This window comes from Orussus abietinus, unplaced genomic scaffold, assembly GCF_000612105.2.
Source record: "Orussus abietinus isolate OABI.00-Male unplaced genomic scaffold, Oabi_2.0 scaffold18, whole genome shotgun sequence".
Classification (NCBI taxonomy): Eukaryota; Metazoa; Arthropoda; class Insecta; order Hymenoptera; family Orussidae; genus Orussus; species Orussus abietinus.
Genome location: NW_019396011.1, coordinates 1,520,539 through 1,545,651, shown reverse-complemented (window position 1 = coordinate 1,545,651; position 25,113 = coordinate 1,520,539). Strand labels below are relative to the sequence as shown.

Genomic DNA, 25,113 nt, shown 5'->3' with positions numbered 1-25,113 from the left:
CTGTCTTTCGGCTCGCTTTTGCATCGGTCTATTCCTCCTTTTCTATAAGTACATGCAAAAATCGAGTGCTGCCTTCTTCTTAATCCTTTGCCTGACATTTTTCATATCTGAAAGTATTTAATTCCAGTGCCGGAAGTCATTATCGGGGCGCCTTGATTTCAAGTTCGATCCTGAGGTAGCTTTGTCTCTCTTCCTTTCACGCGGCCGCCATCTTGTTTTCCCGGCACGCCGCAGGGGCCAATCGCCGGCTCCAACGGAATGCGGAGATCTCGCCGTAGCGCGGCGTTGGTCTCGGTTTCGTAAACTCGCGCGCAGGTGCGAAAAGGGCGCTCGTTATTCCGAATCACGACACGGAAGGCAGAGATACGACCCTTAAGGTACTTCCGTGACCCCGTCCCGTGTTCCTGGCCGCGAGGAAGCGAGACTCGGCTCCTGGCATCGCGGAATTCTTGCCGTTTGCGCGTCCGACTGCGAACGAGGGCTAGGTTAGGTCGGTCGCGCGGCGGAACGGCGGGCGGCGCTGCGGACATCGGCTGGCCGAGAATAATCGAAATCAATGCAAGTGCGGTGTTTCTTAGGGCCGCCGAGTGTCTCTAGGAATCCGCCGAGAGTCCATCATGTCGAACGGGATTGCGGTGTTGAACAGCAGGCAGGCCCAGAATCGGGAGAACATGCAAGGTACGACGGCCCTGATCGATTTTTCCCTCGCAGGCGGCCCTGCATTTTTCACCTTTCCTATTCGGCGGTTTGCAGGGTGCAACGCGGCGGCCGCCGTTGCGGAGGGGAAGCAGGGGTGGCCCTCGACTGGGGTGAGTATCAGCCAATTAAGGTTATTTTTAGAGAGACTTTGTTGCCACTGGTTCTTCGACTCATTACGCTCTCCTTGTAGATGGAGCAGTCCAGCATCTCGCAGGTTGCTCTTAAGAGACCGGCTGATTCGGATGGCGAAGGTCAGTTTTTCATGGTGCACGCATGGGTTGATGCCTGGATTGTCCTCCTCATTGTCTGGAGACCTTGTCTGAATGTTTTGAAACTATTTAAACGACGTTGGTATTTGTTTTTAATTCAAAAGTCGAACGAATCGTGTGCTGCGATCTCTAGATCGTCGTAGTTAGGAAGGTTGCATTTCTGGTTGTTTGTTTTATTGTTTGTGTTTTATGATATATTTCAATATTTTTTTTAATCGGGTTTAATGGTTTGAATGAGTTTTGGTTCTGGTATTCTTTGGTCTAAGCGTACGATTCTTTTGTTTTGTTTATAAATTAAGGTACCGTAGTTCTGAGTGTTCGTTGGGTGTAATCTTACGATTCAGGTATTTTGTGTATTTTTCTCAGGTGCCCCGAGCGCGAAAAAGAGACACAAAAATCCTCAGCCAAAGAACGCGGTATGTGCATTGAACGAATTGAAGGCAGGGGCCGTATACAAAGTGGTAGGTCAGACCGGACCTACGCATGCACCGATATTTACCATAGCGGTACAGATCGATGGACAGACGTACGAAGGAAAGGGTCGCACGAAGAAGATGGCCAAGCATGCCGCCGCAGAACTCGCTTTAAGGAACATCGTGCAATTCAGAAACACACCGGAAGTACATCAAGCTATCAATACGTGTCATCCGGTCATCCCGTTGGAGCCAGATTTCACGAGCGACGTCACGGAGCGCGACAACCATCTGGTTAACGCATTCAAGACGGTGTCTCAAGAGCCAAAGAACACGAATAAATTCTTGGAGAAGGGGCCGGTCGCCCTGATCAACGAACTGTACCCAGGAGTCGTGTATAAGTGCATTTCGGACAGTGGCGAGAGTTACGCAAAGTTTACAATAGCAGTGACGATCGATGGGGAGACGTTTGAGGGGACCGGACCCAGCAAAAAGCTGGCAAAGGCAGCGGCAAGCAAGGCTGCTCTGGCGAAGCTGAAGAACGTCCATAGCTCCTCGTTCGGCATGCCTTTGCCAGCACGAGCAGTGCCGAACTTCTCCAGTCCTGTCCACTGGCAGGAGCAGATGAACCTGCCGCAGATGCTGGCGGACAAGATTGGGAAAATGGTGAACCAGAAGTTCACCGAGCTGATGCAGGGCAAGCCTCAGCACGCCAGACGTAAGGTTCTCGCTGGCATCGTCCAGACGATGGGTTCCGATGCAGAATTAATCTGTGTAACGACAGGTAAGGCAGGGTACATTCCCAATCCCCTTCGGTCCTAGGTATAGTTGGAGGACGCCGAGTGGATGGGTAGGACGATGTCGAAGAGCCCGGTTTAAGGTCCGTTCCGTTGGTTCCCCAGGTACCAAGTGCGTCTCCGGGGAGCACCTCAGCGTCAGTGGGAGCGCCCTGAACGACTGCCACGCGGAAGTGGTCGCTCGTCGTTGTCTCTGCGAGTACCTATATCATCAGCTGGACCTGCACGCCCAGAATAGGGGCGACGAGTCCATCCTGGATTCCGCGAAGAAGGGGTTCAAAGTGAGGCCGGGTATTCAGTTCCACTTGTACATAAACACGGCCCCTTGCGGCGACGCGAGGATTTTTTCGCCCCACGAGGAGAACGAGTCCGTCGACAAGCATCCCAACCGACGAGCCAGGGGCCAGTTGAGGACGAAGATAGAATCGGGCGAAGGAACCATTCCCGTGAAAAGCAGCGAGGGCATCCAGACCTGGGACGGCGTTCTTATGGTACACCCTGACGAAGTTGCGATCAAGGTCGACCCTCATCGGCGGGTCACTGAACTCTCGTTTGTTTTTTATTTTCCAGGGCCAGAGACTGCTGACGATGTCGTGTTCGGACAAAATAGCTCGATGGAACGTACTTGGCGTACAAGGTGCACTCCTAAGCCACTTCATCGAGCCTATTTACTTCCACAGCATCGTTCTCGGCAGCCTGCTGAACCCAGGTCATATGTACCGCGCGGTGTGCGGTCGCCTCGAAAACACGATCCAGGGCCTGCCTCCACCGTACAGACTCAACAAGCCGCTTATGAGTTTAATCACGTCTTCCGAAGTACGGCAGCCAGGGAAGGCACCTAACTATAGCGTTAACTGGACCATCGGTTAGTATAGCGCGGTTGAAATCGCTCTCGATAGGTCGGCAAGACTCGCACGAGGAACCGACCCTCGTACATCTCTCGATAATGGATCTCGCTGGTCGCAGGCCAGCCGGAAGCCGAGGTGATCAACTGCACGACGGGCAAGGACGAGCTGGGCAAGCCTTCCAGGATCTCCAAGCAAGGCCTCTTCCGGAAGTTCTTCAGCCTCCTCGGGAAGCTCAGCACTATCGACAGCGCGGACCAAAACGAGTGCCGCATCTATCTGGATGCCAAGTCTTCCGTGCAGGACTACTCTGTAAGTCCATTTTGTTTTTTTGGGGCCCTGGAGTACCCCACGAAGATGCAACAGAGCTGTTCGATTCATGTCGGGAATCTGTTTATGAGGTGTTTTTCTTATTCTTCAGCTTGCTAAACGCCAGCTGAAGGATGCATTTGTGAGGGCGCAACTGGGCAGCTGGGTGAAGAAACCGATCGAGCAGGACATGTTCGAGGTCGACATGTGACTACTTGAGGAGGTCTCGGGACTGTCCCGGGGATCCATCAACCGGGCGGCGAGGGATTACGAAGTTCCTAGCGTAAAATAGACCGCTCGCTCGGCGTGTCACGTCTCGGCAGAATTCGGCACCAGTAAAGCATAAACCGTAGGATCTCGCGCGCGCCGCCCGGCCCAGGCCCCGAAGCCGGAGCCGGCCCTGAAGAGCGGCCGCGCGCGGCACAAGGAACGGAACGCTCGGCGGAAAACCAGTGCCCAAAAGTGTCGGTCCTCGAGGTAGTCTTCGGCAACCGACGACGACGACGAGGCCGCCGCAATCGTCCGTTTCGCGCGTAGACCACTTTTATCAGCTAGGCCCGCGACGTATTCCCGGCACCGCGTCGCCGGACGTTTCGTCAATTTTTTCGACGAATCTTTAGACTGGTATAGGGATATTAAGGCAGGATTTTTAGGTTCTCGTCGTAGGTCCTCTCGAGGGGTGGGAAGGGAGGCGGAGAATAACACGAGAAGTAAAACGCGTAGCGGCCTTAGACTTTGCGTTCGTTTCGACGCGTTACGTGAGAAACCTTGTCGCGATTCTCGGGAGTTACACGAGTCAGCACATATCTCTTGTATTAGCCTCGTAACGGCGTTAACATAATCGTAGGAATTAAAGGAGATCGTTGGGTGGTAGTCTCGATCCACCGGGATGAAGACACCGGGGCTACACTCGGAGCGCCCGAGCGCTCGTTAGTACTCGATGAGGATCAGGATCCCTCATGGTTCTTATGAGTTTTTTAACCGCTAGCGCTACCCCGTCGCGAGCAGACACGAGCCCAGAGCGTAGTTACCAGGATTCTCGGTTAGCGGTATCGCAACTTGATCCCAGAAATCCGAATACTGACTCTTCGGGGTATCTTAACTTTCCTCCTTTCGTTTCCACTCGCCGTGGTGCGCGGTTCTTCCGGTAGACGGCGAAGCTTAGGCCGCTGTAAGGGAGCTCGGACTTTTATTAAGCTGCAGTTTCTCGAAACACGCCGCGAGTCTCTACTCTTAGCCTCGCGACATGTACTCCCTAGTGCTTTAGGAACCTCGAGGCGCATTATCTTGAAACGGCATACATATGCATATATAACACGTATATATATATATCGTGCGTTCGGTAACACTTTTTGAAGGCTGTGACCCGTAACGAAGGTTGGGCGAGGTCCGGGAACGCGAGGGAATCCGCAGATTGCCTCTTCGTCCGGAGCTATCGGGGATGGCGCGAATGCGTCACGCTTCGTAGCGAGACAAACAATGCGTTGTATAAAGTCATTACGGAGATATTACCGATGTATGAGCGCGGATTGCCGTCCCTGGAGAGGGCGCGAAATGAGGGGAAAGAGATATCGAGATAGCCGAGCCCTTGTTTCCATTTTATCCCGCGATGAACAGACGTGTTAGTTTCTCCTTGACGGGCGCCATTTCCGTCTTGCTTATGTCCGAAAGGGAGAGGGAAGATGAAGGGGGAGAAGGTAGAGAAATGAAGCGTCGCCTGCAGCTGCAGGCCGTTTGTTCGAGCTAGGCATTCATACCAGGAGGGTGGTCCATTACGCGTTCGGAATGTACATTCAAGTGATGCACCCTGTACAGCAATTGTGTCCCGGGACAGAGCGAATCGGCGAGGGCTCCTCTTCGGGGAGTCGCGTCTGCTCCCCTCTGGAGCTGCCCCGAGGACGCTCGTTACTCCACGCTGAAGATTCTCGTTTCTCGCTCGAGCGGCACGGTCGCGTTATGCTTAGGAGTGCACGCGGATGCACCGATCGCCGTCCCCATCCCTGTAATTATGCAAGGTCGATCGTCTCGTATACGGTATATCCTCGAGGAGGAGAAGTTGAACCCGCGAGGCGGCGACGGAGAAAGAGCTAGAACGCTTAGGTCGACGTAGAGTCCAGGAAGCGCGAGGTGTTGGACCTCGATTAGTCGCTTAGAGAGTCCTAAGATTATTGCCTCACTGTGCCAGTATTATTACTAATGCAATTCTGCCGTAGTGACACACTGCCCGATGTCGGTCCACTTTTGCGCCCGGGTAGAACCTTCGGCTGCGGTATTTTCCATGTTCTTTTTTCCCCTCTTCTTATTTTTTCCCTACTTTTTCCGCGTCCACCCTGGACGCTCGAGTTTGTATTCGACGTCGATCGAGCGCCGATTAGTCCAGCGGTACTAACGATGCCGTAGAGGTATTGCCAAAGGTTACCTAATAACTAGGTATTTCTCAATTAAGACACGGGGATGTATACCCGTGGACCGTGGACATTCTGTAATTAGCGGACACGCCGCCAGGAAGGTCTCCGATGAGGCCCGAGATGTGGTCGCCTTTTACATCCCGTCTTCGGCTTTGATTTCTTTTACCAGGCCGTGTACCTGATTTCACGTTAATTCGGATGTTAATTTAATTTTTGGGAGAATCCCTCTCGGTCACGCTTTTTCGGAGACCTTCCTGCACGTCTCTGTAAGTAGTATCGCTAGGTGATAACACCCACGGCTCCAGGATAACGACGCGCGATGGCCCGGGCGACGTAGTCGCTTTCGAGACCCCGACGAGCCTCCGCAGCTTGTTAATCGTTTGCTCACCGTCAGGGTGTTCCCAAGTTGGTAACAGTGCCTCGTCTAGGGATTAGATGGAGGAGGCTAGTCGCGGTACCATGGGGCACCCTTAAGGGGGTGCGAAAGTGCCATCCGAAAGCTCGGTCGTTCGTGAAACTTTTCCACAAACTGAGTATACCAAACCGTCTCTAACTTTACAAGACGAACACGAGGGCTATAAGGAAGGTCCTGACCCTCATGGAATTTCATATTTTATGAGAAATTTTGAAAATACCGATGAACCAATTTTTTTAATTTTTTTTTTTCAAGTGAAATTCATGGGTGCCAGGACCTTCTTTATGGACTCCGTATTCACGTTATCAAGAAACTATTCGATACACCCTGTTAGGGGAAAAGTTTCATGAACGGTATAGCACTTTGAGGGCACTTTCACGTCGCCTTAAGCGTGCCTCCGGGGTACCCTGAGGCTCGGCGCTATGCGGAGGGACGGGCCAAGACTTCGCTAGGGACTCTTTACTTTAACGAAACTAGGGAGGTAGTCAAGGAAGGGAGATGAAGACGTTAGTGATCTATTCGAGGTATTCGAGCGCCCCTTGTACCGTGTACACGCGCATTTCTTGCCCCAGGTCGATCCTAGGGTCGATCGTTGCGGCTCTTCGGGGCCCCCTTAATCCCTGTTAAGGCTTGGTTAATCCCGATCATTCGAGGTGCGCACCGAAAGCCCTCCAAGATGGCGCTTCTCTGTCTAACTCTCGAGCGTGCACCGAGTGATAGGTGCGTTAACCAAGCCCTTATCGAACTCTGTAATCGCGTTAATTTAGACACTTAGCGAGACTCGAACGATCGTTTGCAGTGTTTCATCTCTTTAACTCGTATCCACGAGGCATCTTGTAGAGCTACGGATGGGGAGAAGGTTTCGCGAATCTCCAAAGATATCGAACGCCGAGGGGGCCTGGATGTTCCTCCTGCCCCCTCGAAGACAGATAGAGTTTAAGCTTGACTAGTGCCTCTAGTGGTAATTATTCGACCCAGGGGAGTTTAACCAGTTCGCGGTATAGTTTTAAACGTTGGTTAGGTTAATCGGACCGATCACTCGACCGTTGACGGTCGTGGCCTGGAAATTGCGCTCGTGGAGATGTCCGATCTCGATGAAACGTCGTCGATGGCCTCGGAATGCGACTTATGGGCCACCCGACCGCGCCGTTTGCTCTTTTTACGTCTTATCATGCCAAATTGAAGCATACTTCTTTTGTATATAGATCGTATACCTTGCATTTTTTTGTCTATGATAAGTTTACATGTCACGTTTAGTTCTTCGCGACGTTAACTCGAGGCTGTCGAGGAATCCGTTTCCATTTTTCGTTTCGTACTAGCGGAGATCCTAGAGGTTTCCATTAAGAGTCAACTCGGTGATTAGGTGATAATATGAATGGTTCTCATGTGTATTTCTTTTTTTTTATCCTCTTTTCTTATTCTTTTTTTTTTTTCCTTTCCTTTTTCTTTTTTAATTCCGTTTTTCGGCTACTTCGGCAAGTAATTACTGTCGATGCCGGGCATTATGACGATTACGTTCCTCTTTTGACATCACACGTCGTCTTTCTGTATATGAGAGAGAACACGATTCCACGTGGAGTGTCCTTCGCAACGAATAATAAATTCTGAGTACCCGTAAGACGAGGATCCTTCGTTTATTCCTTGATTTTTAACGGTCGTTTTACGGAGAGGCTAGGTCGCCGATTAGAGGAATTACTTTCGGTACGGTACGCGCTGCTAATTGTGCAATTATTTCGGTACTTTTTAGGGCTTTGACACGCCGCGCTCGAGTACGGACACTTATCTACGGCGATAACTCGCAGTAATGGAATTTCTTTTCTTTGGTTTTTGTTTTTCCTCTTTTTTTTTTTCTTTCACATAATGTCCATACACTTTGTTACATCGTTTAGTATCGTGAATCTTAACTCTTTATTAAGAGCGCGTTTTATTATGAGCGACACATGCGTTTCCTAGCCATCGCCGTTTATTCATTTTCCACGTCTAATCGCACGCTTTCTCTATTTTTTTTTTTTTCTTTCCCGCTCGAAATGCGCCTTTAACACTGTCTATGAGTCGCAATTGTATGTAATTAGCATCAGTTATTCGGTTACGATCTAGGAACGGAATAATTTAATTCAAGGCATTATCATTCTATCTGATATGTATCTCGACATTGCCATAGTCGCTTGGCGCAATTAGTGTCCTAAGAATAAAATGCCCGCCCAGAGACTGTTCCGTCGGGGTGGCATATATTCGTCCGGGATAATGAAAAAGAAAAATTGAGGATAGCGTTGAGAACATCCTTCGAGTGGGGACTGTCAAGGAATAAACGGGGAGTTTTATTAAAAGGGACGATCGAGTTAAGCGATCGCTCGATAATTAATTCCTGCTTAGGTGGGATAGGCTAGAGAATTAAGGAGGACGAAGGTTGTGACGATTTTATTCTTCCACTTGTCAGAACTGTATTGACGTTATAATAGAGGGTTCTTTAGTGGCGGATGATTAAAGAGAGATCAAGTTGAAGATGTTGCCCTTTCCTTCTTTTGCTGCGAATTTTGGGGGAGAAGGAGTGACGAATTTTTCTTCCATATACAGTTCCGAAATTCCGACGACTCGTTTAAGCCGAATTAATTAGAATCGAAGAAAATATCTCTTCGGTTAGTTGGATTAATTTTTGTTTTTCTTCTCGCTATAGGAACGATCTGCACTTCCCACCCCCGTTAATAAATTTGGAAGAAACTATCGGGATGACGATTCGATCCTGCGACGTCCAACTCGGACAGGACGTGCCGGAAATCACGATTACGGGTAAAAATCTCTATGCTCGAACGTAAAGTCTCTCTAACATCGTGGTGTATATTCAATTCTTGCACACACAATACATGTTCCGGTGCCATGCGTTACTTCCGTGTATTAATCAACTATATGTCCTTAGGATTATAATTATAATCAGCGTAAACTCTGACGGAGAGAATACGGCTACGTATGCATATCGTTACAGCAGCGTCCTTGTGCCTCGGTACTGGCCAGGTAATGATATCCCGAATTTTATCTCAAAATGTTTCCTCCCATTTCCCTCCCCGGGATTACTTCCCTATTATTTCCATACTTAGGATTAAAGCTCTTTTTTTTTTTTCCCTCTTTCCTTTCCTTTATCTCTTTATATCGTACACTTATCACGAGGAAACTCATTACGGCGATTACGGCAGGACCGCGCCTGGCATAAGCTAATAACGACGTATCTAATTCGCGCAACGAACCTTTGAAGCTAGAAAGAAAAAAAAAAAAAAAGAAAAAAAAAGAGAAAGAAAAGTCGAACGAGGAGAAACGATTGCGACGAGTCTCTTCATCTTCCTCTTCTACGTTTCCACGCTCTCGGGAGTATTTACAGTAGACTTCTCTTTCTTTACGATTTTTCTTTTTCTTTTGTTAACCCATCTGCGTCTCCTCAAGGGTCCTCTGTACATTGTACGAGCCGCTTGTAACGTTACCTTCGATTGTTAATTATTTTTTTTTCTCTCTCTCTCCCTATATATATATTTTTTTTAGTTTATTACATCGATTCTTGTCAATCGCCGAGCCGATGACCGCGAGGCTCCCCGAAAAGTCGCTAAACTATGTCAATATGTATATATTATGTATATACGAGGTCGACGTGGCCATCGGTACGGAGATTCATATGTATTGTTTAGGAACGCGCGTGCGCGGTGGACTTGTCTAATCGTCGGGTAGTTTCTTTTAAACATTAATATGTATATACGCCGGCAGATTGATAGACTCGTAGGTTAATAGATTTACAGTTTGTAACCCCCGGGGTGTAAGGAGCCTCGCTCTCTTTCTGTAAGCGGCGAAGCGTCTTACGCGGCTGCTGGAGCAAGTAGAGCACGAGTATTACGAGCGTCTCGCGTATGACCCGGTCATGAAGGGTCTCGTTAAGTCGTTAGGTACATGCATTTCCGAGAGAGAGAGAGAGAGACCGAACGACGAACCTAGTGCTCTCCTCCTCGAGCCTGTACACGTGGTCGCTCCCCCCTAGTTACTTCGGCGCGTCCTCCCGTCCTGACCTAGGCTAAACCGTAAAAAATCCAGCATCGGAGTCGCCGCGGTTCCGCTCGATCGAGTCTCTCCTGGTCGCCATTGCTCCACCGGATATTAATTAACCCCATAATATTAATTAACGTGCTCGTCAGGGGGTCTATCTTCAGCGACCCTTCCTCGCGGCTCTTCCGGCGCTCTTGATCTCTTTTTCTATTTTCCCTTACTTTTCTCTCTCTCTCCCCCTCTGATTCTCCCACGCGATCGTGGCTTTCACGTAAAGCGAATCGAGACTTTGGCTGGTCTAGTCGGGACGTCGTTACCAGTCGTAGTCGTGGTGGTGGTGGAAAGGGTTGGTGCAGGGCTGCTGGACGTGGAGATGGGTCTCCATCGGGGGTGGCTTAACCAGGTCTAACTCTCGGCCGACCACCTCGTTGTAGGTCTGCAGAGGTCGAGGCATTTAATTAGGAGATTATCGACGAAGTGGATTTCCTATCAAGGGTAATTCCGCACCTGGAAGCTCCTGCGGATGAACTCGTCCTCCCTTAAACACAATCCGTAGTTGTACCCACCCCCGCCGCCTCCACCTCCACCTCCTCCGACGGAGCCGTTCAGGAAGGGATTCGTCGGGTTGACTGCTCCTAGAGATTTGATAAAAAAGATTAGGATTCTTCATTGTTAAGGCACATACCCTCCTGGAATGATTTCGGAAATTAGTATGTGTGTGTCGGTGGAACTTCTTAAAGTGCCGGTGAAATGGTTCTCTTTTGTTTTCAGGGGGTCTATGGGTTTTCGACCTACCCCCGTTCCCACCCGGGACGTTTAGGTTTCCTCCGGTGGTTTGGTAGGTCGCACCGTATCCGGAATCCTGGTTCGCTAGTTCATGGAGTCTGCTGGAGCTGAGGGCCCTTGGGATCGCGTTGCTGGGGACCCCGTGAGGCGCGAGATGCGTGGCTTCCGCCACCTGATGAGGATCTTCGGTCTGAGGGAGGTCCGAAACGAAGCCGGTGTCCTTCCTGTAGAAGTTGATGAAGATGAAGGTGGCCAAGACCAACAGGCAGATGAGGCCGTACCCCCTGAACGTCGCCGTGGTGCCTGTTAAAATTTGGATACGAAGACATTGGAGTGTACGGCGGAACTTTAAGGACACCGAGGCTTTGAAGGGAGTTTGGATAATCATGGAATGCTGATAGAAATTCATTGCGAAGACGTTTTAAGCTTCTTTTTAGGAACTTCATGTCGGGGTGGAGTTACGTACCGTAGCACGCAACGAATATCCCGCCGATCACGGCCCCGCAGCCTCGACCTAGACCATGATGAAGACCCTGAAGAACACCCTGGGCACTGGACCTCAGCTGGGGTGGAGTGTTGTGGGCGATGTAGCTGCAGCAAGCTGCCCAGACTGCGGCATGGGTGATTCCTTGCATGAACTCGAAGGGCAGGACCCACCATGGGTTCTTCAGCCAGGAGATGTAGAGGAAACGAATGACGTTCCCTCCCAAGCCCAGACATAGTACCTGAAGAGGTTGAGGATTTTTTATAAGGTCACGGGAAGCCGAGATTTAGACGCGAAATCCCCACCTTGACGTGGCCGATCTGACGGATCAGCTTGAAGCTGAAGAAGTAGGCGAAGATCTCGGAAATGTGGTTGATGACCGAGGCCACGCCGAAGAGGGTCGGCGTGCCCCCGTAGTCCTGCAGGTGCCAGAAGAGGAAGGTGAAGATCAGCCCGATGCCGAAACCCATGAACCAGGCGACGAAGAGGAAGGAGGCGCACTTCAGGTCCTTGAACTGCTTCAGCACCGTCACCCACTCCGGGATCTCCCTCGTGGTTTGGGCGAACATTTTCGTCTGCAAAATGGACGGGGAGACTTTACCACCGAGAACCCTGACTTTCGGGATACCCGGACCTTGAAGAGGAGCTTGGTGCCCGACCTTTCCCTCGGGAGGCTGCGGCTTTGGGTAGGGCTTTGACGACGAATCCTGGAGACCTGGCAGATTCAGCTGCTGAGAGAGCTGGCTCTGCAGCTGCTCCTCCCTCGTTGGCTCGGCTGGTGGCTTGTCCACTTCCTGAAGATGGGCAAACGGACCGTTGAACCTCTAGGGGTAGGAGCCTCTTCCTTGGGAACTCCACTTACCGGTTCGGCTGCGACAAATTCGTACTTGAAATTAATCTGCGTCGCCGTGATCAGCGCAGCTCCCATCAGGACGCTGAAGATGGCGAAGCAGATCGTGTAGTTCTTCTCTCTGGCGTCGGGGCCACAAGGGTGATCCGGGAACGCGGTGCTGTGGTCCAGGGCGATGCCCACGAAGAACATGGCCAAACCCCAGCCGAGACTTCCGAACATGCGTTGATGTCCGTACCTGGATTATCAATCGAGATTTGATTTTCGACTACATGACTATCGGCTATCCTATTCACCTGTCGGCGTCTTCGCCGAGTAAAGTGATCACCGCGGAGTCCGCCAAGGTGATGGCTGGGGCCGAAAAGAATTCCCCGACCACCACCAGGAGCAGCAGCAGGAAGAACGTCTTCTGGATGTCCTGGGAACAGGGGCAGATTTTTCGTGGAATCCTCAGGTTAAGGTGTGTTATTAAATAATTAATAATTGTTCCTTACGGGTAGTCTGTACACGATGGAGCTGAAGAGGGGCTTCACCCATCCCTTGTGCTCCTTCTCGTTGTAATTCGCGGCGTAAGTCACCGCCAAAGGACTTTGTCCTGCCGAAGGATGCGGCATCTTGGCGCTCCTTCTGCTCCTCGGCCGAAGGATCTGCTCTTCCTCGGGTTCCTCGTCCTCGTCTTCGTCTTCATAGGACTCCTCGCTGCCGAGGGACATCATGCGCCTGGAGGTCCTGGACGGGTGGTCTTCTGCCCCGAGGTCCCTCTTCACCATGATCTTCACAGGCGGAGGTTTTGTGCGCGTCTTCGTCCTGGTGTAGGCCTTCTTCGGGGGCTTGCCTTCCTCCTTCGGGTCCGCCGGAGATTCGTTCTACACCCGGGGAATTCTCAATGGATTAAGGGGTCGAACTCGAAGAACCAGGGTCGGGATTGAAGACCCTTGGTAACGCGGTTCAGGGCTCAGGATTTATTTCCGACTAATTGGCCACCTACCTTCAGGAACCGCTTGTACTCCAGGACGTCGGCAGGTCTGTTGTTCCTGTGCAGAGTCTCGAAGTCGAGGGCCGGCTCCTCAGGGTTCTCGGTGGCCGAGTTGTCGGCGACGAATCTCTCGTATCTCAGATCACCGATGGTGCCTTCCGTTCCAGGGACTTGCCTCCTGACCCTGTTGTTCTCCAGGTCGTAAGACCTACCCTGGATCTCGTTGGTGTCGAGGTCGTACGTCTTCTCCAGCTTCTTCGTCCCCGGTCCCCACTCGGAGCCGACCTCGTTGTCGTCGACGCTTCTTCTCAGTCTCTCGAAGACCACGTTATCGGCGACCTCAAGGTATTCCGAGTCCTCGTCCTGTTGGCAATATTCATCCAGGTCCGCGGACCTCTTCACTATCCGCTGGTCCGGGGATGGCACTTCGAGGTAATGGGTGTTGTTCTTCCGGGTCATGCAGGAGGTGGCCGGAGGCTGGATGAAGCCCATGGGCAGGGTGAAGATGATCCAGCAGGAGATCGAAGCCAGCAGGATCAGCTTGCCCTTCTGCCACCTGCAGCGATAAGTTTACGAAGCGCATGATATATGTTTATAGAACTTATAGATAAAAAAGAAAGATCCTAAAATTAATTTTATTCAACGGGTTAAGGGGATGCGAAAGTGGCGTCCGATCGCTCGTGATACTTCTCTCCGATCTGGATGTATGGTAGACATGTGAAACTTTGTTACGTGAACATGGAGGCCACGAGGAAGGTCCCTTGAAGTGTAATTTTTCATAAATGCGTTCAAAATGTCTGGATAATAATTTTAAAAATTTGCACTTTCACGGGGGGGTCAGGACCTTGCTTATAATTTCCATGTTCATATCGCGTAAATTTTCATTTCACATTCGCGTCCCCTTAAGAAGGCCTCGGACCGACCTGTCGGCGAGGGAGCCCCAGAAGGGCGCGCTCAGGAACTCGACGAAGGGTCGCAACCCCATGAGGAGGCCACACTGGGCGGCGTTCATGCCCATCTGCTTGAAGTAGACTCCCATGAGAGGGAAGAGGGAGCCGAAGGCCGAGTAGAAGAAGAAGTAGAAGGTCTTGACGGTGAGGAGCTCCTGGTCGACGGAGCCGAAGAGGTACTCGAGGAAGTCGCTCTTGCCGCGGATCTTGTGGGTGGCCTCCTTGGGCTGGGGATAGGCCTCGGGGTCCACCTCGCCCTGGGCCTCGGGGTCCACCATGGGCCGGACTCCTGGGACCTGGGGCAGGGTCCTCCCGGGCCCCTCGAACCCTGGCCCCTGGTCGGCCCCGTAGTCGTAGTCCTCGTGCCCGTAGTTCTGCATGGTCGGCGCGTCCTTTGACCTCCTCGACGCGGCCCTTCCCCGGAGGCTTGACTCGCGCCCTCGCCCGAGTTTCCCCACTTGCCGAGCCGACCTTTTTGCGACCCTACACCATGCGCTCCCGCTCTCTACGTCGTATCCCGAGAGCTGGCTCCAATCCCTTTAGCTGACTCGTCCCAATCGATGGCCCACACCGTGCGCCTTCTTCGGGGGGATCGATAACGCCCCTGGTGCGCCGGCGCGAGGTCGACCCCCCGCGAACCCAGGGCCGCGATCCGACAAAGGGGCGCCCTCCGCCGGAAACGGCGCCACCACCTTCGAACCGGACAATCGATACCCTCTTCCGCTTCCACTCCTGCGCGCACTCGAATTTACCCTCACTTCCGGGTTCCTCGTGGAGGGGATCCGAGGTTGGCTAATTTTGCCTCTGGTTTACCATCCGCTTCCGGTTTGGGCTGCTTATCTGCCGCAGGAAAGGCAGGGACCTGGAGGAGATCACGGGACGTCTCGTTCAGGTCGATCCCGAGGACCTTCTGGGGAAGAGTATGGGCGAGATCGGTCTGGGTCTTGGGTGGTCCAGGATGGGCTACGAAGACGAGACCCATTTTCCTCATCTCTTGGGAAGAATCCTAATGAAAAATGGACGGCAAATGGAAGTGTCTGTTCAACAGCCGAGGCGATACGGGAATCCTTATCGCGACCGACCCTGAAGAGGACCTTGACCCTCTAGTGAGCTTCTCAGCGGATTACGAGTGACCCAGATGTCGGCGGGGTTTGTCGCGTGGACGAGCACCGAGATATCGGCGCATCGGCGTTATCGGTGCATCGGCCCTTGGTTGGGGCGTTATCACCCCCCCTGGAAGGTGGGAGCCTTCGTCGCGGGACTTCCAAGGAAGCCGAAGAGACTCCCGAAATTGATACACCAATGTTAATAACACCTGGTGATACGCATTTAGACCTCCCCTCGGGGGCTATTCCGGGGAAGAGGGTCCGACCCTCTTTCCAAAGTTGACCTTGTTAATTATGAATCCCGTGGAGGCGATTTTCTGGTGTCGCCTCCCGAGGGAGGGTGGTGTCCATTTACCTGGAAGCGCAGGGAACTGCCTTACCGGCCCGGGGTGGAAATTATTTAGAACTTTCGGCGGAATGTCAGGAACTACGAGGAAAATCGACCTTAGGGTCTTTCTCTTGATCTTGCAGAAAGTGGAAAATCGGGAAAATGTTATCGAGAACCATTTCCTGGTCGTTATCCAGGGCCAAAATCAGGATACAGACCGCAAAGTGAAGACCGATTTTCCTTATCACCAAAGGTTGGATTCGACCCTCGACTCGTGATACAGAGATAACAAGATGTCCACGTTTGTTCCTCGTGCACATCCACGCATACACGCACGTGGACACGCATGTCTTTCCCATGCACTCCAGATGTGCACTCTAAGCTTGACGTAGTTGCACTTTTGCGAAGTCTTATCAGTGACCTCTTCGACCCTAGGCCCGATAGCGCAAAAGGTGTCCTCAGGACTCAACGCGGCTCGATCTGCGAATTTCCGCCGTCTTGGCGATTTCTAATTGTTTTTTTTGTTTTATCATTCAATAGTTTTCTAGCAGCGAAACTCGCACTTCCTTCCCGAAGAGTCGAGCCGGTTATCGCGCGGCGCTGATAAGGATACGCGTTAACAGCGATTACATGAAACCAATACTATCCGTCTACTAGGCTTTGCTCTCGTTTTATGAAATTTCATTTGTCCAATATTTGTTAACTCGGCTTTATTTTATTAATATACATTAAATCCTACAATTTGGGTATGATAAGGAGATGTGGAATTGTGGATCTAGAGTTTGCGGGCTCGACCTCCTCGGGGTCCCACTTTCGAGGGATCCCCGATGGCTTTTTCCACTTTTATACGAGAAGTAGGAACATCTCCGGGAAAAGTCGATTCACTTCCGGACCTGAAGAGGGGGACGAAGAGGAAGTCTTTGGAGCCACGCGAGGGCGAAGCCACGAAGGTGGAACTCGAGACGCTGAAAAGGCTCCTCGAGGTAGTCTGCTCGATTTTCTTTTTTTTTCCTTTTTTTTTTAAAGAAATGGAAACGTCGATTCTTACCAAACACCCTATGTCACATTAACACAACACTGGAATAACATGACACGTGACGAATGTTATTAGAAAGATACATTAATGTCATACAACGTCGAATGATTACCGTAACATTGTTACAAACTTGTGAGCATTGCAATGACATAACATTAACATAACATGTAACACTTTACCGATATGTTATGTGTACGTTGCACTATTCGTTATATAACAGTGTTATATACCTGCGGGGGGAATAATATTGCAAATCTTACTTATATATGTTATATGTATGTTACAGTATATGTTAAAAAAGTTATGTAACGGTTGTTATTGTTACGCGAGCGTGTTCGGTGAGTCGGTGCTTGAATTATGGGATGCCGAAGAGGAAGACGAAGAGGTCGCGAAGGGGTGGAAGTCTCTCGTCTCTTTCCCGAGGAACCTCATCACCGAGATATGGAAATGTCTGCCCGAAGCGTAAACAGTCCCTCCACCGATAAGAACCTGAAGAGAAAGCCGAAGATCGGTGACCCGGGAGTCACGCGAGGTTAAAGAAGGCCGAGGAGGGTTGATACGCTCTGATAACCCGCAATCGCTCCTGTGACGCAAATCCCGAGATACCCGCGACTCCCAGTGGAATTTCACGGGAGGGCCGACTGCATATTTCGGGACAATCGGGCAGTGCACTTAACTCCGATCCGCGGAAACTTTGCGGAACGAGGTGCCGAATTTGTTTGCAAACATTGGAATCATTTGACGAGGGGAGACAACGTCCGGCGAACTCTTGACCCGTCCCCGGGCTTCCGGGTCGATGGCCTGGTTCGCCGTTATCGGCCTTATCGAGCACGCTTACAACCTCGTAGAAAAACCAGGGACGTTTCTGCTCGACGCCGAAGGAAGATACGAAGAGGGGAAGAGGTAGCAGAAGAACTGACGAGAACTTTTGGTAAATAAATAAGGCTCTTTATTCCACGGTCATGCCGCTCAGCAAGATTGGTCGGCACTTAGGTCCAGCGATTATGTACAGAGGGTCGGTATTTAAGGACGACTCCCAGGCGGAGGGGTTAATTAGTTCTTCGCGTTCAGGATGACTTTGGGGATCGCGTCCAGCCGGGACTGCGCCGGGAAGGCGGTCGCCGATGTTGAAGAGGGTGCTGGTTTGGGGGGTCCTTGGAACATGCATGTCTTCGCTGTCTTCAGGAGCCGGCCATTGCTTCCGGTTCTCCAGTAAATCGTCCGCACTGCCTGTTTGCCGGCCACGTAGCTCACTGCTCCACCGATCAGCATCTGCAAGATGAAGAAGATCGTTCGGTTCCTTTTTCTTTTTTTCTTTTTTTTTTTTTTTAATTCAACCCCCAACTGGAAATATCGGAAACGTTCGTGGGGTGGAGAAAAGGGCGGCCGAAATTTCGGGAAGAAGGGTGCCGAGGACGAGCGGACCCGGAAGTCGGATGAAAGGACCACGAAGAGTTCTCTCAGAGATCGCAACGCGGCTCGTTTCATCCCCCGACAGGGGGGTGGAGGTGCATGCAGTCGAGGCATCCCCTGTGGACCTTTCATTTGAATTTCAGGGCGATTGCACCCCTTTGTATTCCGGGGGCATCCAGTCAGCGCTTTTCCCTTCCACCCCCGCGCCGTTCCATTACACCCACCCACCCCTGTCCACGGTGAAACCCCCTTTCGCGCATTCTTTCCACCACTTTATCATCTCAACATTCAAACCTGACAATGTAATACCCTGTGAGGTATATCAAAGACCCACGGACCATGAAAAACAAAACCAGCCAATAGCCGCGTCCCCTCGCTCCGTTCCTCCTCCACCCCTAAGTATCTCCCCCGATTTTACCACTATCGCTCAACTATATCACTCAACATCCCCATTGTTTAACTTCAATAGGAAGAGTACAGAGTACCGGAAACCCCCATGAAATTCAATTCCTCGGAATGGAAGACCCGAAAGGGGTGAATTTAAATCGAAGACCTTAAGGAACAGATCTGCCTTCGATATCGGAGTAATAAATATGTAAAAAGCTTCTTTTGTTAAAGAACCCACGTATTTCTCACGGTATCGATTCGTCCTCGATTCTAAATATTTTCGGATTATTTCTTCTTTTTCCCTGAATTTTTATACCATTCTTAATTTCGGAGCTTGATGGACTCACCTTGAAGACTAGAGCTTTATACTGAAGAGGATGACTAGAGTTGGAAATATAACCGGGCAGTTATATTGTGGGAGCTACGAGGGCTAGGAGAGCCTCTGCCTAGTCCTCATTCGTGATTGAGTGAACGAGAAGAACTCTTGCACTGAGGAAACGACCATCGGTCCCGCCATTTATACGGCTCGGCTGCGCAACGTCACTCCGCGCTTGCGCGCACTTTCGCGTCATTCATCACGACCCCCCGCGGGGGCGAGGGGGCGGAGGGACGATTTTTAGAACACTTTGGATTTAGATAAAGACACCACGCGTCGACTGCGAGCTGGACTTTTCTTGCGGGACGACCAGTAGACGAGCCTTATCGCCGGTATCGGCGCGGCTGATAATTTACTACCTTTCCTACAATTATTCATATTTCTTCTCATTCTCGGTCCTCGATCTGGAATTGTTCTCATATTTCCAATTCCCTTCAATAAATGAAAATAGGGCCTCAACGAAAGGAAATCTGGAATTCAATGAATTTTCCGGATTTTTCCCCAAAATTTTCTGACGTTCTCGGGGATTTGATTGAGCCTTTTCTTTTGGATTTATTGTGTATCTCGGGTTATATATAGATTGTTTTGATTTTTTTTTAATTTGTTTGAGGAATTCATTTGGAAGTGGAGGGAGATATTAATTAAAATATTGAATTGCGCGGAGCTAGCATGGACGGAGCGAAATCGATAGCTCCCCGGATGACGTCGGACGGATCGATCATTGATAAGGGATTAACGTCAGTCGAGCGATTTTTAGCACACTTTGGATCTAGGTGCGAAGATCGTAGAGGCATCGATTGCAATTCGTCGATTCGCTATTTCTTAGACGTAGGAAGTAATTGATTGGGAAGATCGAAAATTTGAGGAGCGATTGTGTCATCTGATCGATGATTCGGGTCCGCCCCTCGAGTGACGCACATGATTGTTTATAATAAATGCCGTTTCGACAGTTGTTTGCGACCCCGCTCGTTTGCTTGCGTTTGTTAAGGGGATACGCGGGTAATAATAAGACGCACTTGTGAAATTCCCCGGGGATAAAATCCTGGATTAAAAGTGAAGCTCATAAAGCGCAATGACACGCACTCGACAGGTGAGGAGGCGCGTGCACCTATCGTGAGCACTCCTCTATTATTATCCGAGATATCTCTCTCTTGACTCTGATAACTGCGACAATTGTTACCTGTGCCCGGGAAAACGGCATAAGTCCACTTTACCCGGTAGATATGATTTCCCAAGCGACTCGTGGTAGTCATTCCTTATCATAGAAATGTCATTTCATATCATAGAGGAGGTGCGATTATAAGTACAGGCACATTGTATTTACACCTTGCAGATCATGACGTGACATCGCGCCTCGGCTGCAACTCCTGGGATTATTAATGATAATTAATAATCACTCTGTTCGTCGAAAAGCGCGAAATTGCCCGGAATCACCCGGGACTTTCCGTCATATCCGGGGTACAATTATTTATCGATATCTTATCGAATATTCGGATCGACGGATATTTCTTCGATACTACTTTGAATGAATGCACATCTGATCGATACGCCGATGATCAGATATACTTGAATCATCATAAATCCGCTAATCGCGACCGACTTGCATCCGGGATACTTTATTTAATTCTTCTCTTTTTTTTTTTTAATATTCCTGCAAATGGTACGAACCGAGTATTAATTTATAATGTATTCTCCGGCACTGTAGAACCATTTTCTCAGCAGTCTCAATTGAACGGGCAATTACTTCGGGATGGAATTTATTGGGCAAAAAGTTAGTCTGCAATCTTGTGGAATAATTTATTATCAGGGAGAATTATTATAGGGTTTTCGGAGAGACTTCGTATTCCGGGGAATTCTCGTGAAGTGTCGCGTCACATTCGGCGGAAAAGTTTGTACGAGAATTACGAGCAGATGCGACATGACCCGTGTGATTATCGGCTTTGCGGGTCGCGTTCGTTGATTAAGTCCTGAATTTTTTTTCCAAAATTCCCGTCTAGTCGAATGTGCGTCTCTTGACACAAGTGAAAAGTCCTCGACACGCTGTCGCTGCGGCTTTCGTATGACCAAAAAGATATAAAAAAAAATGTTTAATGATGAAAAATTTAAGGATGAAAAATATTTTAAAAATGATATTTCGCTTACGCGGCATAATTCCGGAAATGGGCATGACTAGGGTAGATTGTTATCGGAGGAATCGATATCACCCGACTCGCTCTTGGCGTGATCTCGATTCCCAATTTCCGGTGGGCTGAGAGTAGACTTTCGACACGACTTTGACAAATTTAGCCCAGTAGTAGCCTGATAAGGAGCGATAAGCCCTCGCCGTCGACCGATCGGGCGGATTCGATTTTAATATCGATACGCCGGGGATCGATTGCCACGCGAATCGGGTGCGAAGGAGCTCTCGTATCTCCTGGACTTTCCTGAGGGTCATGGTCCCGTTTCCTTATCAGTGGAATTTCGAAACGATGGTCCATCGCAGAAAGAATCTCCCAGACGGGGTGCGAATCGCGGTGCAAATATGTTTATTGAATTTCCTCGTTATTAGATAAAAATATTTATTCGTCTTTGTCCTCATTTCTGGGTTTCGGTGACTTATCAGCTGGTATCATGGGGAACGTCCCAAGTGATTACCAGGGTTAAGTGCTTTTAATTTCGTCTTCGCCGACGTTAATTTACTAAATTGAATAAATCGGGGTGTAAATATGTTTATTGAATTTCCTCGTTATTAGATAAAAATATTTATTCGTCTTTGTCCTCGTGTCAGGGTTTCGGTGACTTATCAGCTGGTATCACGGGAACGGTTTCAGGCCCTTCTCTACATGACGACCAGGGTTAAGTGCTTTTAATTTCCTCCTCGCCGACCTTATTAGACTAATTTTCATAATTTTCGATATATTTATAGCATGTTCCAGGTGATAATTCCGTAGTCATTTTTGATGCCGCAGAAACCGATATCACGAACAATGCTACCGAGTCATGCGATACGAGGTCATCGGTCTAAGAATTCAAGCAGGGGACCCCCGGCTGGGGATTTATTTTATCGAGCAATGTAAGTACTTCAAGTTTGTTCTCGTCGATTCTAAAGTCAATAGAGTCGATGTCTCGATGGGTATCGATAGCCTGATTCCGCGAGCCGGGCGCTACCAGTGCCGGTGAGTCTGGGGCGGTCGAGACTCGTTTTCTTATCACCGGCCTTATCACCGGCTAGAGCCTTCGCGTCGACCCCGAAGAAGGTGACTCCTGGGCGGTTCTTCCCGGGATGGCGAGTCATCGGATCATGCCAGCTCTTCGTGTCTCTTGGAGTTTCGTCGGAGCTCCTCCTCAGCTCTCGACTTCCTTGTAGTCGGTGATAAGAGCCAGCAGGTCGTCCTTCGCCTCCTCGAAGAGGCCTTCCTCTACGCCCTCGCCGATGTAATGGTGCAAAAAAGCTCTTTTCTTCAGCATCAGGTTGAATTTCCGACCGATCTTTGACCAGGCATGACGCACCGATGTATTGTTGCTCAACATCACCGCTGATCTGTACGTCTTTGCTAGGTCTCCTCCTGGGACTGCTGTGGGGGGCTGATAGTTGATACCGAGCTGGGAATTTTAAAAAATCCTTTGCTGAGACTAAGGCCAAAAACAGGGAAAAAATATTTTCATGCAGGGCGGGATTTAAAACAATGATTAGGAGCGATTTGGGGTAGAAAGATATCTGAACGAAAGAAATCCTCTGATAGTTGATAGTCGATTGCACATTTTTTCTCCCCTCTTTGCAAGGTAACAAAAAGTGGGAATTTTAATAAATCCTTTGCATGGATTAATTCCAAAAATAAGGAGAAAATATATTGATGCAGGGCGGGAATTAAAACAATGATTAGGAGCGATTTAGGGTAGAATGACATCCGAATGAAAAAAATCCTCCGATGGTTGATAGTCGATTTGAAATTTTTTCTCGCTTCTTTGGAAGGTGGTAACAAAAATCTGAAGATTTTTCTAAGGCACCTTGAAGCCAGTGGGACTCCACTCGGCGAATTTGATCGAGCTCTTCCCTTTCAGAGCTTGGATAGTCTTGTTCGCCTCGTTCGGATTGACATCCCCTCTGTACATCAGACAGCAACTGATGTATGCCCCCCGACGAGGATCGCACTTCACCATCTGTCGGAGGGAGGTATTAAAAAAGATCCCCCCTCGTCCTTTGTTCTCGGAGACTGTTTTGTTAATGTCGTTCCTCGAGCGGGTATTTTCGCTCCCAGGTTCGAGGAAAGACTCAAAGATAGGAAGCTTCGGAGTAATCGGATGCGATAGGCGGACTCGAGAACCTCTCGAAGAACCGATAAAAGCTCCTTTTTGACATGACCTGATTAGCTGGCTCGAAACACTCGTAAGTTATTTGGTTGATGGACATTGCGGAGCTCATGGCTTTGCGGGGGGTCGTGATAGGCGAGTACGAGACCAGGGGAAAGTGTATCCTGGGATAGGGCACCAGGTTCGTCAGATACTCGTCCAGGGTAACGTTCATCGCACCCTCGAACCTGAGGGACGATGTCACGGAAGAGATCACCTGCGCCAGGAGTCGGTTTAAATTCGTGTATGTTGGTCGGCCGACGTCCAGGTTCCTGGATAAAAATGTTAAAGAGACACCAGTTGCAAGTACATCGTCCAAATTAGAGGGGATTATTGGGTTATGATGTTCCAGTTGGATTGTATTTCTCAGGACCTCGCGCAGATGTCGTAGAGGGCCTCGTTGTCCACCAGGAAGCAGCAGTCCTCGAAGTCCAGGATCCCGTGGGTCGTCAGGACCGCGTTGTATGGCTCCACCACGGACGTCGAAATGTTCGGCGCAGGATATATGGAAAAGTCCAGCTTGGTGACGTTTCCGTAATCAGCTGTTAAATGCTCCATCATCAAGGTCGTTAAGCCGCTGCCCGTTCCTCCGCCAAAGGCTCTGAATCAGGAAACGCGATAAGAACAGACGCAACGAGCGGAGAAATTTGTCGGGGAGCGAAAAGGAATTCGATAACCCCCGATTAACGTTATCGGAATGGCATTGCGACGGTGCATGGCTCTTGTAACAATGGTAATGAATTTGCGTCACGCTGGACCCACGTGGTATTATTTTATAACGTCCTGAGAGGGTCTGATAACGAAAGCGATCTCAGAATCCTGCCAGGATCTGATCGATCTCTTCTCGATCATGTGCCCTATGCGAAAATGATTGTCCACGCTGCCCTTATTTTTTTAATAACAATTATTAAAATCATCTCAAGCTGGACCGTGATAGAATTTCAAGGCATCAGGGGAGCACCTGAAGACGATGAATCCTGCGAAATTGGGGCAACCTTCGCAGACTTTTCGGATCCTGTCTAGGACTAAGTCGATGGCTTCTTGGCCGATCGTGTAATATCCCCTGCCATAATTATTCGCGGCGTCTTCCTTCCCTGTTATCAGAGTCGAGGGGTCGAATAGGTTCCTATAAGCACCTGTCCTGATCTCGTCCACGACTGTCGGCTCCAGGTCCACTATCACGGTCCTCGGCGTCATCTTTCCCACCTGGAAACCCCTGAGGTCACTTTATGCATCGTTAGAATTAACCTGCGATTACCTGTGAAGGCATGAAGAATGTCAGGAAGGAATTGTCCTGCACTTTGTATCCTCTGTGGAGGAAGCCATCGGGTCTTATCCCGTGCTCCAAACAGAAAAGCTCCCAACAAGCGTTCGCCACTTGCGTGCCAGCTTGGCCCACGAAAATTGTCACGATTTCCCCGGATTTGCTCATTATTTAATTTTCAATTACAAGAAATTTCGCTCCTGAAGAGTTTCCCATGAAATTTTGCCCTAAAGAATTTTCCTTCTATTCTTCCGGTCGAGAGGTCCTGGGGTTCACATTTTTCGTTCCTGAAGACGCGCACGAGGGCTACATTTTTGGAGGTTGATGGATTGACATTTTTCCCTCGTTTTTATTTTTTTTTAAAGGGGGTTTATGATTTGAAGTTTGTCCTGTAATTTTGAGAAATTATGTCAGGTGAGATTGTTTCGGGACTTGGTATCGATTGATGCTCACGGGCCAGATTTTCAGCTGAATTTCTGGTCGGGGCTCTGCAGCTGGTCATCAGATGGAGGCACCAGCTGCAGCTGCTCCAATTCTCTGTTTTATCGGCCGCAGTCGAGGAGTGCTCGTAAATCACTCCATAAATTTGGTCATACGTCGCGGTTATCTCGAGTTTCTACTTACACTAGTCATGAAGTGTAAGTGGGTAGAGA

The 25,113-nt window shown here is 49.8% G+C and overlaps 4 protein-coding genes across 5 annotated transcripts; 1 reads left to right on the top strand and 3 right to left on the bottom strand.

Moving 5' to 3' along the window:
* The first annotated feature begins 304 nt into the window (after positions 1-304).
* On the top strand, positions 305-6,388 carry LOC105700304 (double-stranded RNA-specific editase Adar). 2 transcript variants are annotated; one of them, XM_012426019.1, is made up of 8 exons: positions 305-678; positions 754-809; positions 890-950; positions 1,335-2,165; positions 2,284-2,669; positions 2,749-3,043; positions 3,145-3,335; positions 3,445-6,388. In XM_012426019.1, the coding sequence occupies exons 1-8, from the start codon at positions 618-620 to the stop codon at positions 3,541-3,543; spliced, it is 1,980 nt and encodes a 659-aa protein (XP_012281442.1). In that variant the 5' UTR covers positions 305-617; the 3' UTR covers positions 3,544-6,388. The 2 variants fall into 2 exon arrangements, with proteins under 2 accessions (XP_012281442.1, XP_012281441.1); XM_012426018.1 differs by having other exon boundaries at positions 305-809.
* A 1,172-nt stretch (positions 6,389-7,560) lies between these two features.
* LOC105700302 (major facilitator superfamily domain-containing protein 6) lies at positions 7,561-15,175 on the bottom strand. Its single transcript, XM_012426015.1, has 11 exons — positions 14,195-15,175; positions 13,284-13,827; positions 12,790-13,161; positions 12,592-12,713; positions 12,308-12,533; positions 12,105-12,239; positions 11,751-12,020; positions 11,428-11,686; positions 10,971-11,264; positions 10,683-10,810; positions 7,561-10,611 (listed from the first exon to the last, which is right to left on the bottom strand). The coding sequence occupies exons 1-11, from the start codon at positions 14,599-14,601 to the stop codon at positions 10,489-10,491; spliced, it is 2,880 nt and encodes a 959-aa protein (XP_012281438.1). The 5' UTR covers positions 14,602-15,175; the 3' UTR covers positions 7,561-10,488.
* A 2,442-nt stretch (positions 15,176-17,617) lies between these two features.
* LOC111674363 lies at positions 17,618-18,996 on the bottom strand. The gene is made up of 2 exons (XM_023434499.1): positions 18,839-18,996; positions 17,618-17,963 (listed from the first exon to the last, which is right to left on the bottom strand). Exon 2 carries the CDS (start codon positions 17,961-17,963, stop codon positions 17,745-17,747), a length of 219 nt encoding a protein of 72 aa, XP_023290267.1. The 5' UTR covers positions 18,839-18,996; the 3' UTR covers positions 17,618-17,744.
* Positions 18,997-21,381: 2,385 nt separating this feature from the next.
* On the bottom strand, positions 21,382-24,749 carry LOC105700303 (tubulin alpha chain). Its single transcript, XM_012426017.1, has 6 exons — positions 24,455-24,749; positions 24,158-24,402; positions 23,570-23,797; positions 23,210-23,468; positions 22,855-23,007; positions 21,382-22,449 (listed from the first exon to the last, which is right to left on the bottom strand). Exons 1-6 carry the CDS (start codon positions 24,626-24,628, stop codon positions 22,192-22,194), a joined length of 1,317 nt encoding a protein of 438 aa, XP_012281440.1. The 5' UTR covers positions 24,629-24,749; the 3' UTR covers positions 21,382-22,191.
* Positions 24,750-25,113: the final 364 nt, after the last annotated feature.